Source organism: Danio aesculapii, chromosome 3 (genome assembly GCF_903798145.1).
Source record: "Danio aesculapii chromosome 3, fDanAes4.1, whole genome shotgun sequence".
NCBI classification, from domain to species: Eukaryota; Metazoa; Chordata; class Actinopteri; order Cypriniformes; family Danionidae; genus Danio; species Danio aesculapii.
Window position 1 is genome coordinate 49,971,150 of NC_079437.1, and position 20,636 is coordinate 49,991,785.

The 20,636-nt window shown below is 34.7% G+C and overlaps 1 protein-coding gene across 3 annotated transcripts in view; it reads left to right on the top strand.

The window, feature by feature from the left end:
* prkacaa (protein kinase, cAMP-dependent, catalytic, alpha, genome duplicate a) overlaps positions 1 to 20,636 on the top strand; it is a 37,197-nt gene that overhangs the window by 10,673 nt on the left and 5,888 nt on the right. For all 3 annotated transcript variants that reach the window (XM_056454183.1, XM_056454182.1, XM_056454181.1), the window contains 8 exons: positions 5,586 to 5,647; positions 9,519 to 9,647; positions 9,728 to 9,826; positions 12,031 to 12,113; positions 14,702 to 14,828; positions 17,081 to 17,176; positions 17,255 to 17,377; positions 18,982 to 19,146. In XM_056454183.1, coding sequence (XP_056310158.1) covers positions 5,586 to 5,647; positions 9,519 to 9,647; positions 9,728 to 9,826; positions 12,031 to 12,113; positions 14,702 to 14,828; positions 17,081 to 17,176; positions 17,255 to 17,377; positions 18,982 to 19,146 — 884 coding nt within the window. The remainder of the gene's footprint in view (positions 1 to 5,585; positions 5,648 to 9,518; positions 9,648 to 9,727; positions 9,827 to 12,030; positions 12,114 to 14,701; positions 14,829 to 17,080; positions 17,177 to 17,254; positions 17,378 to 18,981; positions 19,147 to 20,636) is intronic.

Consider the following 20,636-nt stretch of genomic DNA (forward strand, 5'->3'; position numbering starts at 1 on the left):
AAATCCAAAATCATTTATTAGACTGCACAAAGCTGCGTTATAACAGAAGCCTAAAAGGTATTTAGTCTGACAACAGTGCTGCTGCTTTTCCATGATCACAAGCGAAACACCAGAAGTTGTGGGCTAAGGCATAATAAAGCCTCAGCTGCTTTTGATGGCGTGTCACACTTGTCTCACATCAGCATTTGCATTCCCGTTTCACTTCGGTGGGTTTTAGACTTACTCTGCTTTACTTTATCTCATCCATAAACATAATTTCTGCAGGTTTATTATAAAGTCAACAACTTGCAGGGATTCAAACTTAATCATAGGCTGCATCCGAAATCACCTACTACTCCCTAGGTACTGCATTTAAATTTACACTATAGGTGGGCATAGAACATTTTTTTTTAAAATCTAGATTAATCTCACTGTAATCTTGGAATTAATCTAGATTAAAATGGCCAAAGAATTCAGAATGTCTGTGCTACCCAAATAATGACTAAAAGTAAGTCTTTGAGAACATTAGACCAGGGGCTCCTCTTCTGTTTCCAAAATGCATCACAAACTGCTTGAGATACTGTTCTACTATGATAATTGGTGATGAAAATAAATTGTTCAATAAGATGTACTTGTGTTTATTTAGTTAAACATGAATTTTGAACTGTTGGCCTACATAAGCTCGAAACAGCGATCATTTTATTTATTTTTTCTCTCCATTACCCTAATCCAACTAAAGTCCTAATGGAATTAAGACATGGAGTATGCATATATTAGTGGCATTATTGAAGTAAACACTGCTATCAAACTATTACCGTCATGTAGGACTATTTGGCATATTTTCCGACAAGATCCACACATGGGGCTGTCATTAAAGGACCACACACATGCCCACACACACACACACACACACACACACCGCGAAATGTGGAAGTTTTTTCTTTCCATTTGGCATGCGTTATTAAATTTCATAACCCTCTCACCAGTCCTTACTCCTTATTTGCGTCTAATACACCAGTTTGTCATGGGGATGAATGAAATGTTCATGAGTGAATGTGAAACTGCCGAACTGCAGTTAAAGTCACCCAAAATTACAGGAAACTCTTCCATGAAAGCACTTCGCGTAAACACCTTAATTATATTAATGTCTATAAGGGCAAATAACTAGATTACAGATGTCCATGTAAGCGTAGTCAGTAGTGTCTTCAAAGTAAGTGAAAGATCCAGAAGGGCATCCAGCTGATTTGATTCAGAAGGGCACTTTTTTTTCGTCAGACGGCTCACCAATTTGAATTTCATTCACAGTCATTCATCTTAAAAAGCACCCGCTCCATTTTATTTGTATATGTTTTACTTGAACGCATGAACTCTACAGGTGCCTGATAGTTAGATGTGGAGCTAACATTAATCAGATTAACTTTAGTGAACTGCATCTATGTTAGCATGTCACGTTTGATGTGGTAATTTCTCAGTTGGAATACTCACAGATTCGAAGACTCATTCTTGCTACCTACAGTGCAATTCGGCCAGGTATATATCCATGCTAAAATATCAAGGTGAAAGTCATCATAGCTTGTGTAGAACAGACCTAGCTCCTAACCCAACTTTGAGAGTAGATAAGAGTCTCACGTTAACGCCGATACTGGCCCACCACTAATTTAAATATACTACTCGGCCGTTAGAAAAGTACATTCTATACAGTGTGACGTGAGCAGTATGAATGGAACTCTCTGATATGCTACATCCGCCATTTTGTCATGATCACGTGACCTATCCACATGAGTTGTCGCTTTACTCATGTTTATGAATTCTCTCACGGGGCATCAAGGGATAGCGTAGCGTCCATCTGATGCGCACTTCAGAATCTCACCAGAAGTGTAGTAGGTCATCTGGGTAGTTCTCGCATGCTGATTTTCGAATTCTATTCATGAGCAAGCACTTTTGGCTTGGAAACTTTGCTTAATTTTTCTCCTCACAGAATGAAAATTTGGAATACTGAATTGATTACTGTTAAAGGAAAGAGTTTATTTTTGGAGAAATGGTTGGAATATGGGTTGGTATTTGTAAGTGATTTATTTGATTCATTTATTCATACGAATCATTTTTATTTAAGTTCAATTTCCTGTTAAATTTAAAGAATTTTCGACAGTGATCAAAGCTATCCCCTCGAGACTCATTAATTTAATGTGCAGTCATTAAACCTATTATAAGACAGAAAATAATGTAATTTCCAGATAAATTGCAAAAATATATTTGACAAAAATGAACTAACAAAGACATAAGGCAAGTATTTAATGATAAAAATAGAGTTATTCGAAGAGGGAAATTTTATTTGAATTCTTTATTATGGGAGGTTAATTGGAGAAAAGCATGGCTGCTACCTTACAAAATTTGCATTTCAAATAAAGAGAAATTAATTTAAAGATTTTGCATAAAATATACCCAGCCAACGTGATCCATCCAAATTTTCAGATATTGAGAATGTTAATTTTGTAAAAACAGTGAGGAATCTTTGTCACTTATTTGTTGATTGTCAGAGTGTGCAATTATTTTGGAAGGACTGTTTTTCTGATAATTCTGCTAAAAATAATATGGTGATAACATTGAATGCAAAAGAAATATATATATTATTTTGAAAACAGTGATAAAATTTTTTTTACTATTTTGTTAATTGTTTTATTTTAAATGGTAAATTCTCTATCCACAAATGTAGACTTTCAAAATCACCACCTTTATACAAGGTTTTTGCCAATGAACTATAAAAATTGTAAAAACTCTTGTCTATTGTAAGCTATTATGAGTTTTTGCCGTCTTGTGAATTTCTTCAAAAAAAATTTTTTTTAATTCTATGAATTTGGACATACTACTCGGCTGATTTTAGAGTACTATAAAAGTATGGAAGCATACGTTTTCAGATGCAGCCATTGTGTCATCAAACTACGCCTTTGTTTATTGTGAATATATGCCCTCTAGTGGCAAATCACATACTTCGCCTTTAAAGCCAGTTTATATATGATAAATATCAGTGTTGGCATGTTTTATGTACAAAAAGTTTTTTTTTTATGGATCGTTACGTGTTTATTGTTCAGTTCACGCATTATTATTATTTTTTTAATCATTTTACAGGGAGGAGAGTATTCAAACTTCCTCTTGGCCACTCATTCATCGTAGGCACATTCGCGCTGCTTGAAGCAGTTTGTTGGTGTGTTACTATGGTTGCATGCACCACAGTCTATTTTGGCCCATCACAGTTTAATTTTAATTTCTCCAGAGTTTACTGCGTCTCTTTCACAGTTAATGCTGCTAAATCCCATGCTTCGGGTTATATCTGTTTAAAGATTCCAGAGCAAAATGCTTCAGAAACTCATTACTTAAGCTTTTGCTCAATTATTTATTTTAATTTTTTTTACTTTTATTTAACATGTTCCTGCACTGCAACACAGGCTGAATCCATGTAAAATAATGTCAGATAACCCACATTTAACAGTCTGTTAAGTCTGAGTCTAAAGTATGACTGCGATATTGGGAATATCTGACATTTTATTTTTCTGAAATTTTTTCTTTATATTGTAATATATTAATACAATTTTGACAAATGACTATTTGGAATAAAATCATTAACTTTGATTGGAATTAACTTGTAGAGGACTGGAGTGAATTAAAGAAATTGCAAGAATAAATAAGAGAGCTAAGATAAAAGTGAAATAAGTAGTCAGATATTCAGGTAGAGTAATACGTTATGATATTATCATGATATTCTGCCTCCGATGATGATAGATCACAGTATCAGCGAGAAATCACAAGAAAACCTTCCACAGTATATCATAACATTTGTAAATGAAAAGTTTAGAGTTCTAAGAGAGAGAGAGAGAGAGAGAGAGTTCTAAGATGTGTTTCTTTTATTAACAGCACATATACAGTATTTTTTAGAATTGCAACATTGATGTATGTTTGAAGTCATAATTATTAGCCCCCCTGAATTATTAGCCCCCATTTGTTTTTTTCCCCTAATTACCGTTTAATGAAGATATTTTTTTCAACACATTTCTTCTAAACATAATAGTTTTAATAACCCATCTCCTAATAACTGATTTATTTAATCTTTGTCATGATGACAGTAAATAATATTTTACTAGATATTTTTTAAGACAAAGTGACATTTAAAGGCTTAACTAGGTTAATTAGGTTAACTAGGCAGGGCAGGATAGGGTAATTAGGCGAGTTATTGTATAAAAGTGGTTTGTTCTGTAGACTATCGAATAAAAATATAGCTTAAAGGAGCTAATAATTATGACTTTAAAATGGTTTTAAAAAATTTAAAACTGCTTTTATTCTAGCCAAAATAAAACAAATAAGATTTTCTCTAGAAGAAAAAAATATTATCAGACATACTGTGAAAATTTCCCGAATCTGTTAAACATAATTTGGGAAATATTTAAAAAAGAAAAAAAAATTAAAAGGGGGGCAAATTATTCTGACTTCAACTGTACATTCGATTTGCCATTACGAGAAGCGCCACCTCATGCATATTGCTATTTTTATCCTGCCCCTATTATTGAATAATTAAATGTAATGAAAAATGTAAACACTGTTCTATTCTTCATTGCCAATCCACTATAATAATCCCAACTCCACATTGCAGATGTTGCGATGTGACCATTGCGAATGCACACATTACGATCTCAATGCTGAAACAATATATTGTGCAGCCCTAGTCTAAAGTAAATGTACACTTTAGTGGAATTTTTTTTAATTAACAGAAGCCAAAAATAACTCACTGTTGTCATTAGCATTAATCAACAAGGAAAGACTTAACAATTAAAAGCCTAGAAAACATGGCCTTGAAAATAACATTAAAATACTATAAATGATAGATTATAAGATTGTATCTGATGCTTATGGTGTTATTAAATGGTATTTAAGTGTGACGATAGGGTTTTGTTTTTTTTACAATGTAAACCGAATCGAATCAAACTGTGACCACAGAATCATGATACAGACCGAACCGATAATTTTGTGAACTGTCCCAGCCCTAATAAATATATTAATGCCAGCCTGATTTCACGATTAATAAATGGTTTTTAATTGATAATTAGAGTCTTTTAATATGTCATCAAACAGTTCATGATCTAAATGTGCCTGGTAAGATATTGTTTTCGGTAGATGTACTCAATGACACCGGTATGATAGGTATTTCTCACATTTTTGTTGTGTTGTTGTTTTGATATTTCCAAAACCTCCTTTTCTACATGCTACATTGCATGTGGGCCAAAGTAGTAGTTCTCAGCAGTCTTTCTCAGTCATTTGAGCAGATCATCTACTGCAGAGCTGACTAAAATGAAAAGTTGCTGTCATAAATAAGGGTAGACAAGCAACTCCGGACTTTAATGAGTTTTAGTGGCTGTAAAAGGGTGATGTTGACTGCCAAATTGTTTCTACACTCCTACAGTCAGTTTTTGTTTTTGTTCTCCTTGTTTACATTTGGACAGATTCAATAACCTCTGTTTTCAGACGTGCTGGCACATTAGCATGTCTCTAAATGCAGCACGGCACAAGTTGTTGTGCTCATAATCACACTTTATCTCTCTCTCTCTCTCTTTGTACAGTTAAGGAGTTTCTCGCTAAAGCCAAAGAAGATTTCCTAAAGAAATGGGAGAACCCAGCACAGGTCAGTTAATCCCATTTTCTGGCCTGCACACACACACAGTGACTTTGTCAGCCAATTGAGCTCATTTTGAGTTCACGTGCGCCATCTTCTGGACACAAGCTGAACTGCCCTGCCGTTTTTTTTTTCTTTAAAGGGATAGTTCACCCAGAAATAAAAATTCTGTCATTTACTCGCCCTTTTCTTCTGATGATTTCTGTTGAACACAGAAAAAACATTTTGAGGAATGCTGGAAACCTGTTTGAAACCAGTGACTTGCATTTGTTTTTCCTACTATGTACATAAATGTTTACTGCTTTCTAAAAATATTTTATTTAGTGTTCAGCAGAACGAAGAAGTTGTTTTAAACTTGATAGTTTTATATTTCTATGCATATTAAACATTTTGCTAAACATTTATATACATTATATAATAATGTATACAATAACAATAAAGTAATATTAGAAATTAACCTATTTCTTGAACTCTGTTGTTTTTAATGCTTCTTTAAATTCTGGTATTTGTGAAAGTGAAGAATTGAATCTCCATCTGTAACAATGTTGGCTAACCTGATGTGGAAGGATTTCCATACTGACCCAAACATCATCTGATATTATCTGATGTTATAAATAATAATACCAATAGAACAAGAAACGAGGGACTTTGATACCAAAAAATAATCAATTCTGGAATAGAGTTCACGCGGAGCAGGGTAAAATGTATAATTCTGTCCCATTAGGATTGAGAATTCTCTAGATATCTACCAACCCAAGAACTTTGCTGATATCTTTTAATTTAACAAGCTTTAGGCATTCTTATTTTCATAAAGCACCGGATCAAATGACAAATTCAGATAAAATAACTTCTTTCTATTTAAATATATTGTAAAATGTAATTTGTTGATGAAGTGCTGAGTTTTCACCATTTTTGTAGTCTTCAGTTTCACATAATCCTTCAAATATCATTATTTTATTTATTACAGGGTGTCCGCGGGGTCTTAAAAAGTATTAATAGTTGATGTATCAATTATGATTCCAAAATATATATATATATATATATATATATATATATATATATATATATATATATATATATATATATATATATATATATATATATATATTTTTTTTTAAATATATTTATTTTGCTCCTAATATTAACAATGGCGTGCTCGATCCACATGATTGGTTCAGGCCAGGGTGCGTCCGGCCAAGCTCCTCCGTCCAGGTAATGTCACGTAATGTGCTACAAACGCAGAAAGGTGATGTGACGCTCTCCATGTGTAGCGAAACAGATGGCAAAATGGGAAATTGTTTGTGTACTCCTGGTTTTAGAAAGATGAGTTTAAACAGTGGTTGAAGCCTGTCGCTGAAAACAACCGCGTAATTTATTCTTTCAAGCTTTGTTTCTTCCGAGCTTATCGGAGTTCTGTTGCATGGTTGTGCTCCATTTATTTAACCACAACTGTTCATTAAAGGGGTTGTCCACTACGAGATCATATTTTAAACTTAAGCTGATGTGTAATGCAGCTGTGTGAACATAAACAACATCTCTGAACGTAAGACACTCAAAGTTCAATGTAAAGGGAGACATTGGCTTTTACAGAGTTAGCTTAGCAGAGCCTATAGTAAACAAAGTTTGGGGACTACAACAAAAATACATCCAGGTTATTGATGTCATAAAATCTTCAGGTTTCACACATACACCCCGTCCAGCGAAGGGCTGTGGCCAGAGGCACTGTAATGTTATAACAGAGACACTTCTTGGTGATGTGGAGCTGATCTGCGAATCACAGAACATTATGTTAGCTGACCAATCAGAGCCTCTTGAGGGCGGGCCTTTAGAGGAACTAGGAAATAATACACCCCTTTAACAACTGTTTATGAACTAATGTTTTAGGTTAAAGGTTTGATACAGATTAGAACTTAGTGGCGATGAGGTCTTAACATTCTGAGGTCTTTAAAAAGTCTTAAAAAGGTATTGAAATTACCTTTAAGATTCCTGCATATACCCTGTATTAATGGACATTTATTAATGATTTTTTTTAAAGTTCAGAAGAAGTTTTATTAAATAAAAGTCCTTTTAGTTTGTGGAATTAAAGTGTGAGAGTGTGTATATATCCCAAATTTTATAGTGTACCATGATTTCAATAATGAATATTTTCGGGATTTGTAACTATTTATTTACAATAAAAATTAAAATATTTTTAATTTAAAACCATTAAATATTTCTTGAGTTTCAAATAAGCATATTATAATTTCTCAGTTATACTATTAGAGGTATGATGATAAATTCAGTTTTTTCATCATATTAGTATTTTTGTGTAAAAACTGTACCCAAAACTCTTGTTAAGCCTAGTTCACACTACAGGATTTTAAGCCTGATTTGAGCCCGATTTGGAAGTTAACAAGCTCACCAGCAGATCGGGCTGTGGTCGGGGAAAAATCTGGGGATCTCTGCGCTCAGCAGTCTTAATGTGTGAACTACTGAACGACACATCAAAGAGGCTCGCTGACGCGTTGCAGACACCTCGCAGACGGAAATATAATATTTAGCATGCTGAATATTCCAGAGCAGTCAACCGACTCGACCCTTATGTACGGTCAGATCTAGTGACGAGCTGCAGCCAATGAGAGAGCATATCAGCATAAGCTGAATGACCGTGTGCTCAGGAGCTTAACAGAAACGTCTGTGATTGGCCAGAATGGGCATCAGCGCACTCACTTTATTCTGCGGACATGAGAGTAGGCTATATTAACAGTGCAACTAGAATTCTATAACTATTAGTATTACCATAGCATTCATTCTGATTATCTCATATAAGATGTCATATTTACGATTAAAGCTTCTATTGAGACATTAAAATTAAGCTTTGAATGTCTGTCGTCTTATTTTATGACACCATTACCCTAAAAATATTATCTTTTTGGTAATACAGCCTATAAATATGTAGTTAAGACAGTAGAACACCCACAAAGGTCTGGACCTTGACTTCGTTTTCACTTTCAAACAGGAGCTATTTCGCGGCACACAATATACTGTTTTGAAAGCTATATCGGAAGTATATTTATGTTTTTGCTGTCAGGATGTTTATGTTAGCAGGAAGTTGCTAGGCAAAAAAAGGCACGCATAATGAAAGTCAAGGCGAAAAGAAGCAGACATGCAGTCATTTTGACCAATATGAAATAGAAGTGGTCAGTTCTTTTCGGTTTTGTAATTAAAAATAATTTCAATGTTAAAAAGAAATACACAGATATTTAGAAAACGTCAGGGTATTATACATATGTCAGTTTTAAAGAGTTATTAAATTACAAAAATTAAAAACTCTTTGACTACCTCGATAGTTCTGGTGTTAACGCCACATCTTGAACCTTGCAGATGAGCGATTGATCCGCTGATGCATCAGCTGACTGAAGATGTTTTTAAACGCTCCCTTGAAAGCTTGAGACTCTGTCAGTGATGTCATCAGCACACAAGCAACCAATAGTGTTCAGCTTTTTCTGCCGGCTCCTCCCTCAACATTTCATTGGCTGTGCTTTGGTAGCTTGACTGAGCTGTTGGGGAACAAGTTGTCAGATCATGTAGTGTGACCCCCCTCTTGTGAATCATTTACGTAGTGTTGCGTAGTGTGAACACCACGATTTAAAGACACAAAATCAAGTCATGTAGTGTGAACGGCACGGCGATCTGCCGATGTTTAAAGTCATGTAGTGTGAACTAGGCTTTAGCAAACTACATACAATATGCAAATATGAAATAACATTTACCTGTATGGTTATGCAATTTGGAGAGATTTCAATCCTAATTGACTTAAGTCATAAGTGGAGCATAAATACTTTGTCAATGTAGAATAATATAGAAGTACTAACTTTTTTTTTTCTCTCGCACTGTTCAGAACACTGCGTCTCTGGACCATTTTGAGCGGTTGAAGACTCTGGGCACCGGCTCCTTTGGACGAGTCATGCTAGTCAAGCACAAAGAATCAGGCCAGCATTTTGCCATGAAGATCCTCGACAAACAGAAGGCATGTCATTCTCAGAGGAAACTGATGAAAAGTGTCTTTGTGTATGTGTGTGTTAGAGCTCATTTTCTCTTGTCTCTTAGGTGGTGAAGCTGAAACAGATAGAACACACACTGAATGAGAAACGCATCCTGCAGGCCGTCAGCTTCCCCTTTCTCGTGCGATTGGAGCATTCTTTCAAGGTACCAGCACTTTTGCGTTGTTTTTGTATGCATGCATGTATGTTAATTCACATGATTTTGTGTCAAAATGAGTTCTTAAAGGGTCACAAAACACCAAAACACATTTTTTAAAATGTTGACAGACATATAGATGTCCCACGTTGCTAAAAACACTATTAGGACACATATTTAACTAAAAAGTGAAAATTTGTTGTTGTTGCATTATTTCGAGCAAATTTGTTCTTCCGGTTTGAAAAGAAATTTTTAAGCTGTGTCACAGCTATGAGATCCTTGTGTAAATTCCAGTGTGGAGACTGGATGTCTGTACCGGCCAGTAAAACGTGACATCTTTGAGTTTTCAGCATCAATTCTTGAGAAAGACTTGGTTCGAACCAATCAGCGTGCTCTATTGTGAATGAGGTGCAACGTTATTAGCCGCATTTGCCACTCGTCTCCTTTTAGATAAAGATGCTGTTCCAGTTCGTGTTGATTGTCGTGTCTACAGATTTGGTAAGTGTGTGAGATCAGTGTTCTTTGTTTGTTTATTCAGAAGCAAAGTTAGTTAGTATTATGAGCACTATTCATTCAGGTTTTAAAGACATACCTTAGTCAAAATGATTTAGTTACTAAGTTTAGAGTACGTTAATATCACTACAATGTTATGGACTGAAAGATCTGCTGCAAATGCTGCTTAAACACCTTAATCAGACTATTACCATCATGTAGGATTTTCGCTGCGTATGATTTTCGCCGCATTTTGTGACAGGTGTCTATAGGCACACGGCTGTTTGACGCTATTCTCTGCACCCACCGCGTCTCTGCATCTACCGAGAAATGCTGAAGGTTTTTTTTTCTCCCATTTGACATGGGGTATCAAATTCCATTAAAACCACACATGAAATGTTTCTGAATGAGAGTGAAAGACCATTTTCAACCATGTTGAAATGTATTTTTTGTTAAATATGTATGATATTTCTGTTTGAAAATAAATAAATCAAATCAAAGTGCCAAACTGTAGTTAAAGTCCACAAATTAAGAATGTTAATCGAATTATTAATGGTAATCGAAGGAACATTCAAAATGCAGCTCATGTAAACACCTTAATAGTATTATTGTCTTATTCAGATCAAGGCAAATAATTTGATTACTGATCCCCTGCGTCTGTGTTTGTGTTGCTGCTGTGAAAATTTGCGCGTGCACATAATGAAACTCCCCTTTTCATGCAAACCCTTCCCTCTTTTGCCACTCAACACTCCCACCTAAACAAAGCTGGATTCACTTTCCTGACTTTTTTCAAACTGGAGGTGTGAAAACACCCTGCTGAGACGGGGTTTCGTGGCCCTTTAAAGAGATTGTTTAGCAAAAAAAAATCTAATTTCATCATCTACTTGTTTCTAAACCTGTTTGAATTTCTTTATTTTGTTGAACACAAAAGATATTTAGAAAAATGAGTAAAACCGGATGCCATTGACTTCCATAGGTTTTTTTTTTTGATACTTTGAACGAATGTCATTAGCTATAGGTTGTCAAGGTTCTTTGAAATACTGGGTTTTGTGTTCAACAGAAGAGAAGCAAACACAGAAAGGTTTAGAAACACTTGATTGTGAGTAAATGATTTTTTTTATTTTTATTTAATTCCTTTTTTTTTTGCCTGAACTATCCTGTCAAGTAAATCGTCACGGTAGCATTCATTGATCAAAAGACTAGAGTAAAGGAAGTTTAGGTGTGCCACCATAAAAATAAATTACATTTTCTCTGTTCAAATAGATAACTATAATAAATTGTAGTAATATTTCAAACTATTGTTGTTTTTACTGTATTTTGATCAAATGAAAGCAACCATGGTGAACAGAAGAACCTTCCATCAATAAATATTACAAAATCTAACAGACACTAACAGTGTTGTCACGATACTGGAATTCGATACCAAACAGTACTGAAATTTTAAAAACGTCCATTGCTTAGGTAAACTGATGACCTTCACGGCCAATCACAGTCATTTCTGTTGAGCATGTGAACACAATAGCAAATCAGGGCTGTTTAAAAACGCGCTTAACAATGCTCAACAGCGCTCAAATGTTAGCAGGAAAAGGATGTTTTTAAATTTTCAGTACCAATTGGTATCCAATTCCAGTATCGTGACAACACTGGACACTAAGACGTAGACTAGTATTTGTGTATCTTACTTGTTTGGTTATTGTTTTATGTGTGTATTTTCTGCTCAGGATAATACTAACCTGTATATGGTAATGGAGTATGTTCCTGGCGGAGAGATGTTCTCTCACTTGCGTAGAATCGGACGATTCAGGTGAGTGTTTTTTTTTTTTTTCTTTTGTTTTTTTTAATATGCGTATTGTACTACAATCACATGCTTTCACCAGCTAGGTTTATTATAAATTAGATTTTCCCAAATCTTTTAATTCGGATTACTTGCAGTTAGCTTTTATCGTTTATAAACATTTATTCTTAAACTTAAATTCATTCAGAGGCAACAGACTGAAACTAGTCTAATGGTAACATGTCTCGATCAAGATTTTTTTGTGACCTCAATTCAATCAGAGTAATTTACTATTATTATGTAATATTGTTATGTTTTACAGTTGTTGTTTAATGTACAAAATTGTCACATTAGAAGGATTTTGTTTGCCTTTGTACTGACAACATAAGACAAACTAGAGCTTCATCAGGAGGTGATTGTGTAAAGACTTGAGTCAATCATTTTAATCATTCTGCTTTTTCTGTGGAAGTTGTTAATGATTGTAGTAATCTACCAATTAACATTAGACAGTCTTGCCTTAACACAATTCAAGCTGCAGATGAAATGCTGGTTCAAAATGTGTCATGAGCGTGAACATTAAGTGGGGGCGTTATAATTTAAATCTTGACAATTTATTTTATGATAATTTGTATTTTCTGCCCAGGGACTGCAGATGAAATTTAGCTATGCAGCTAATTCTGGGGTGGTTCTTTGATTGTCCATTGTCCCTGTCAAATAAAAAAAAAAAGAGTGCCAATTCGATGCCTGTATCTTCAGTTTTAGGTATATTAAGGTCATAAAAAAAGAATCCAGTATATGTCACAACTGCAACAGTTCTGTATTGCATTAAGAATAAAAGTTGCATTAAGACTACAGTGTTCATTTGTGCATCTAAAACTTCACGATTAGAATGCCTCATAGTCACTGACATTATCTGTGTAAACTCTAATGGCAGATGGTTGCTTCTCACTCAGGGCAGTCTATGCTCATAAAGGAAAGGACCAGAGGAAGCCAAGTCGGAGCACTCACTCTCGTCCCCCAGCCTCTGCGATTGGTTGGGGAAATTCCAAATTGAACCAAAACAATCGATAACAATTGGCTTAAGATCGGCAAGCAAAATTCGGGACATTGCAGCCTGCAGAACCTGGGAACTTAAAAAAAAGAAAATGCTCATGAAGGAAAGATCACTATTGGGTGGGACTTCCATGATGATTTTTTTAATGAAGTGTAATTCTGAAAAAATAGAATAAATTTTTACCTTTAGAACCTGGCTATATCCAGACTCTGTTGCCACATACCTTCATTTAAACCCCTTATAAAATAAAATTTTTTCATAATGAGTACTTTTCTGTCATAAACTATTGCAGAACTTGTCAAAAAGACAATAAAAACCATTGTAAAAGCAGACATCAGATAAAAGTCAATTCTAAAAGATTATATAAGCAGGTAGTCAAATAAATTCGATACAGAATTTGGAATTGACCATTAGAACCCATTATCAACAGGCCAAAAAAAAAAAAAAACTCTGCTCTTGGCTGAATCACAAACAAAAGCCATTCTGTTATGTTAAATGGTTAGCATTAAAAACATTTTCTCATACCCTGAATGGCATCATTGTAACCTCTAAACAAATTTAGCTACATTGAGAGGGGAAAAGACACTAGTGCCCTGTTGTATTGTTTTCTTTTTTTATATATATATATATTTTGAGCACAGTAATTGAACCACTACATCTTTAAGACGATGTGCAGTTCTGAAGCTGCATCATAATATTGCCAGGTTATTTGCAGAGTTGCATTAATCAAATGTGCATTGCTGACGGTGAAATGTGCTGCTTCATTCTGCTGTAAATATTACATAACTAATGCCGACATTATGTGATTCCACTGATGTAGTGTTTGTCTCAAACCTTTGATTAAGCATCTTTACACCATTTTAATACCTTTTATGGCTATCATCTGTTTATGTTCACACAATCAATCGACAAATTAAATCAGATGTTTTCCTGATCATGTTATATGGCGTTATAAAATCGCTAAAGTAGAATGGAATCAATGCTCTTTTTGAAATCCTGCCTTTAGTAGGAAGAAAATATAATTATTATTTGAACTCGATGAGGTTTTGTATGCAAGATTTCGTATCAGACACAATCAACTCACCCATGGACAGTTCCTCAATTTTATTTATTATAATACTATATTTAATTTTGCGAGATGATAGATTTGGTGTGCAGCCGACAAATCTGCAGCAACTGCGTGATGCTATCATGTCAAGATGGAACAAAATCTCTCAGGAGTATTTTTAGTATCTTGTTGAATCTATGCCACAAAAGATTAAGGCAATTCTGAAGGAAAAAGGGGGTCCAACCCCGGTACTAAAAGGGTGTACCTAATAAAGTGGCCGGTGAGTGTACTTTGATGTCGAACCTAATATGACCTCTATATGCAAATTCAGATATTTAGAGATAAAATCAGATGAATTTCAGATAATCAATATTCTTTTGTATGTCATGCTGTAGGCCTGCCTTGTGTAGAACGTTTTTTAAAAAAGTTGTTTTTCTTCATTCTTGTGTAATTACTAAGTGCATGTCCTCTGACCTCTGTGTATTTACATTGTTTGTTTGTCTCTGTCCACTACAGTGAGCCTCATGCCCGATTTTACGCCGCCCAAATAGTTCTGACCTTTGAATACCTTCACTCGCTCGATCTCATCTACCGAGATCTGAAGCCTGAAAACCTGCTCATAGACCAGCAGGGCTACATACAGGTAAACACACCACATGACTTTATCTAATGACACAGTTTTTGCTGCTTTGACACAATCTACGTTGTAAAAGCGCTATAGAAATAAAGATGAGTTGAATTGAAAATTAATGTCCTGATAGTACCCTCCTTGTGTATAAGATCATGCAGTGGTTTTCAATAGTTGGGTTTTAGTTTTATCAGTCATGATAATCATTATGTCATTAAATGATTTGTTGACTCCTAACTTAAACTCTTAACCTGTGTTGTGGATGAAAAATATAACAACATGTCACTTTCACAACAATCATTTATTGTAGTCTTTCAAAAGTTATCGCAAAAGGCACCACTAGCAACAGACTTCTGGAAACATTAGTGTAAACAAACAGTGGATACTGAAATTGTGTGTTTTGTACAGGCTGTCTTGAATGAAGAATAAGGGAAAAAGTCTCCTATGTTTTTCTTTAATTTTGCTGTATTTCAAGTCCCCATGAAGTTAAAATGATTTTGTTTTGCCTTTTTTTACCAATATGTAAGCCTTATCTAAATCTATAAACTCAGAACTCAGAACTTAGAACAGCATGTTTTAAAGCAGATGTCTAGAAACTAAATTAAATTAGATTAGAAACTAAATTAAACATGATAATACTTTTGTTGGGATGTGTTAAAGGGTCCTGAACCTGCCATTAATTTAGTTAAATATATCTGTGCTATTCACCTTATTCTGCAATGCAGAAGTAAGCTTTTTCTGAGATTGTTTTAGGAATTCAGATTGATTTATGGGGGTAGTGAGTAGAAGAACAAACAGCAGTAAATGGTTATAATACCTATTCCATTGTCAATTTTATGTCTAAATTTTGCGATCTATAATCCATAATCATAACTCCTGTATAGTAGTCCTACAACATTCTGACACTGGAATGCCCTGTCAAAAAAGTCTAGTGGCTAGGAATTACCTTTTTACAGTGTTTGCTATAATGTTAATGTTGTTTTTGGTGTGTTTACATGAATATGGCCACTGTGTTAAATGCACAGTATTTCGATCTTACTGCCACATTAGATCGTTATGATAACATAATATATGCCTTCAGTAGATTCCTGAAGGTAAATGCCAAAAAATAACACAACTGGAATCACTACAGCAGTTGTGATCGTCTGATCTCATATGAAGCAAGAGATCGCGATGACATATGATGATGTGTGCAGGTGCTGTAGTGATGTCCCATTTCTTAGGGGTAAATTTTGAAGTCCTTCCCCTTCACACTCGGTTTTAAGGGCCATGGGGAAGGGGTATGGGTACAAAAATAGAATATGGATTCTATTAGTTATAGATTTAAAAATAGAATAGGGATTCTATAGGGATTCTTAGTCCTTATTTGGGTTCAAAAACAACATGCAACGTCAGTGCAAACCTTTCATCTGTATCTGTAATCCCCAGCACATGTAACCTCTTGTTAGAAAGTAATTCTGTCATTCCGAGTTCATAATAGTCCAAAAGGCGATGCTAATAGGTAAACATGGCAGTTTGTTCATGTTTTAGGTTGCTGAAAGAATCATTTGCTCCTCTGTTTTTCTGGCTTCTCTTTTGTTTTTTCATGCGTCACTCATGTTTGTCTGTTTCTGAAAGGATCAGATGTCAGAAGCACTTCAATAATCACACACACGTTTTATATCTTGAGCTTAAAAAGTTCGTTATTTCAAATATAGATGCGCAGCAAGTCGCACACGAGAAAGCAAAACCGTTCACACTTTAGACGACCTTGTAAACAACAGTGGGGCACAGGGTAGATTCTGCTCTTCTTGGCTTTGTGGCTGTTCATCAAGACGACGACAAGGTTTGTTTAAGCTTGGGTTGACCATGGCTTATTATTATATGAATATATTATTACGGTGTAATGTCTCGGCTGTTTATTTAAAAATGCCGCTTCCTTTGTTTTAATTCTCCTGGCTTGTGCACGAGCTTGTGACGTATCTCAGTATCTCTTGCTCAACCTTTTGATACACTTTTGTTGTGCTAGGTACCTTTTCAAAAGGGTACCCAAAAAGTGGTACAGTACAGTTAGCTTTTTGGTACCTTTTGTCAGTGTCATAAAAGTGTACCGTACCATACCACTCAGTGGAAACGGCCAATATAGTCCTATTCTTACAAATCAAACAGCAATGGAAAGCTTATTTATCAGTTTTCAGATGATTTTTAATTATCAGTTAAACATTTGGTTCTGTGGTCCTGGCTGACATGAAATATTACTTATATTTGTCATCATTTTTTTTCCTCAGGTAACAGATTTTGGATTTGCTAAACGTGTAAAGGGCAGGACCTGGACACTGTGTGGCACACCTGAGTACCTGGCACCAGAAATCATCCTCAGTAAAGTGAGCACCACAGCTGCTTGATGTGTGCTAGTCACCATGAGCCTCCATCATATAACCCTTGCTCTGTCTGTGTGCTAGGGCTATAATAAAGCTGTGGACTGGTGGGCTCTGGGAGTGCTGATCTACGAGATGGCTGCTGGTTACCCGCCGTTCTTTGCTGACCAGCCCATCCAGATCTACGAGAAGATTGTCTCCGGGAAGGTGAGCACTGATACTGAATGTCACTGTATAGTGTCTGTTTAGCATTGTGCAGAAGAGACAAACTTGCTAAACTTGTAATTTGTGCTGTGTTGTTTGAAATAAAGCTAAAATAAATGATAAAGATCTTTAATAACGCTAATACTTTTTTTTTTTTTAAAGTAGTCGTTTTGCCAATAGTAAGTTTAATCATTTATGTTAATAAACCATTAAATGAAAATAGCCTAGTGGTTAGTGCGCCGACATATGGTGCAGTAGCACGTCAGGGTGTCCCGAGTTCGAATCCTGGCTCTAGGACATTTCCCTACCCTTCCCCCCTCTCCAGCTTCTCTTCCTGTCTCATTGTCCTATCTAATGAAGGCAAAAAGGCCAAAAATAAATCTTAATTTTTTTAAATGTATTAAAAAATATAATAATAATGAAATAAAAAGCAAATACGAAGACAAAATTAATTGAAAACTGAAAATGTTTAAAATGACTATTATTGTGCATTCACATCGAAGGCGACGAGAGCGTCAAAATTCGCTCTGGGCGCTCTGGTGACAATGCTGTCTGCCTTCACAACTCCGGTGGCGAGAGCGTCAAAATTCACTACATTGATCTCGTATTCAATGAAGCGTTGCAGCATAACAGCAAATCAATAACATTCCCACATAAATACATGCTTAAAATCTAGCTTAAAATGTTTTATTCCCACATGAAAACATGCTTAAATTCTAGCTTAAAATGTTGTACGCCTTTTATTGTGTACAATACGCAGCTGATTCAGTCGTTGCTTGGTGACTCGTTTTTTGGAACGTAAAAGTGCGTTTGGTGTTTTTTAATTTTTTTTATATGTATTAATAAATAAAACTGAAATATATATACATATTACATGAAATACTGATTTTAGTTTGATGAAAAGGCAACATATTTATTTGTTTTTTCGTCGTTCAAGTTGAACCATATTTACTAACTGGGAATAAATTAAATGTAGCTAAAACTGAAAAAACAAAGAAAACCTAAATAGTAATGTTTGATATAAAAAAGTTGTTAAAATAAAAATAAAACTAATAATGAAACTAAATCTAATAATTCAATAAAATAGTGTAAAATTAGACAAACATCTTGCTTGCATGTGTTTTTCATTAAATAGCAAAACACATTTTACTGGACAAACTTTTAATGTCTTGCTCTTAGTGTTGATTTGTCCTTGGTTTCATTTGTAGGAAATTTAGGAAAATTATAAAAGATCTTACTTGGTGAACGTTTCAAAATTGTTACCAAACATTAAACTTAAAGGTTCGTTGTTTTGTTTTTTTCAAGAATTGTAGCTTTTAACTAATTAAATTGCATATGTTTTGTTGCGGTCATGAAAATAGCCTTTGCTGATATGACATTAAAATGAAAAAACTAATAAAAGCAGCTTCTGAAGGTTGTCTTTTGCTGCTGTCCTCTTTGGTTTTGCAGTTTGTGTGTAATATCTTAAATTCTGCACTGCTACAAACTGTTTTAAGTTGCTTTCAGCTATTTAGAGTTGTGTTAAGACTCTGGTGTTTCTGAAGTCACTTCTGTTTGCAAATATTGATGAATTCTCAAACCCTGACCGTCTCTCAATCCTCCTCCAGGTCCGCTTTCCTTCACATTTTAGCTCTGACCTGAAGGATCTGTTGAGGAATCTGCTGCAGGTTGATCTGACGAAGCGCTTCGGGAACCTGAAGAATGGCGTCAACGACATCAAGGGCCACAAATGGTTTGCAACCACCGACTGGATCGCAATCTACCAGAAGAAGGTACCTGGAGCACTCTGTATCTAAATCTCAGCTGTCAATCATTGTTTAGTTACTTAAACCTGTTTCAAAGCATTGTACATGGCTGACAGGCGCACTTAGAAAATGATCTGCCGTGTGCATGGAACTAAATTAAACAGTTAGTTGTTAATGACAATAGCTATGGTTCCATCCACCTATTTGTATGCACGTTTTTGGATATCAAATAAAAAAAACTGCTTAATGAAAACACGAGGATGCGCATGAGTTTTGAAAATGTGCATCAATAACGTATGAGCACAACTAAGTAGCAACAACTTTTTATCCATAAAAAAATTCACGTTAATTATAATAGAAACACTCTTGCATAAAAAATTCCAGCATGTGCATCAAAACAATTTTTTTTAATAGATAATATGAAAACTAAAACGGGTGCAATGGAAATCATTAATGGACAAACCAGTGATCTGAAAAAAACGCAAATGTTGTTTTGGTCATTCTGAAGTGCCAAAGTATGTCATCAAAATGGTTCGGTGTTATTACCGTGAATTACCGCTGCATGTTCATTGTGTTTTACCTTTGACTTTGTCTGCAAGTAATTTATTATATAAATGAAGGCCCACGTCGCCATCTCCTAATGCAGCAAATTCCATTTTTCTTTTTGATATTTTGCTCCAGTTTATCAGGAAGTGATGGTTTTGCTCTCTTTGACTCATTGGATGGAAACGCAAATGTTTTATACGATATTGCAATTTTGTGCATAAATCTAATTTGCATCTTTGAATGGAAGCATAACTAGTGTAAAAGCATGTTCAGTCACTGTGTAAAAAAAATAAGATTATACACAGCAAGAGTTTGACAATTCAGAGACTTTTAATGCTAAGAATAAACAAGGAAAAGTCTCAGAATACAGAATTAGCTAGCCTTTTAATTAAAATAATTATTTTTTGTTAAAATAATTAATAGAATAATAACAAAAATGTAAAAAAATATATATATTGTTCTATATATTTTATGTCAACATTGCACACCCTATTCATTTTATTTAATTGGGTGTTTAAAAGGTTTTAAGAAGTCTTAAAGTCTAAAATTGTGCAGTTGCAATTTTATGAGCTTTCTTGCAATTATGATTTTCTCATTGGTTTATATTTCTGGTTGTCTTGAATTCTGATTTGTGAATTGTGAGACAAGATTGTCTTTGTGAGATACAACATCAATTCCGGGGATATAAAGTCAGAATTGTGAGATACAATCTCAAACAGGTAAAAACAAAAAAACTGTTTTAATTCTGACTTAAATGCTTGCAGTTCAACCCTTAATAAACGGAAATGAATCCCAATGCTTTTAAAGAAAAAAAAGACAGATTAAAAATCAAATCAGTAACTTCAGAAACTGGATCATTTTTAGCCAAACCAAAACAAACCCAAGAAGGCGCATAATTACAAGACATTAAGCGTATGCTTTATAAATTTTCAGTATATTCATAATGTTTCATAATATTACTTACTATATTT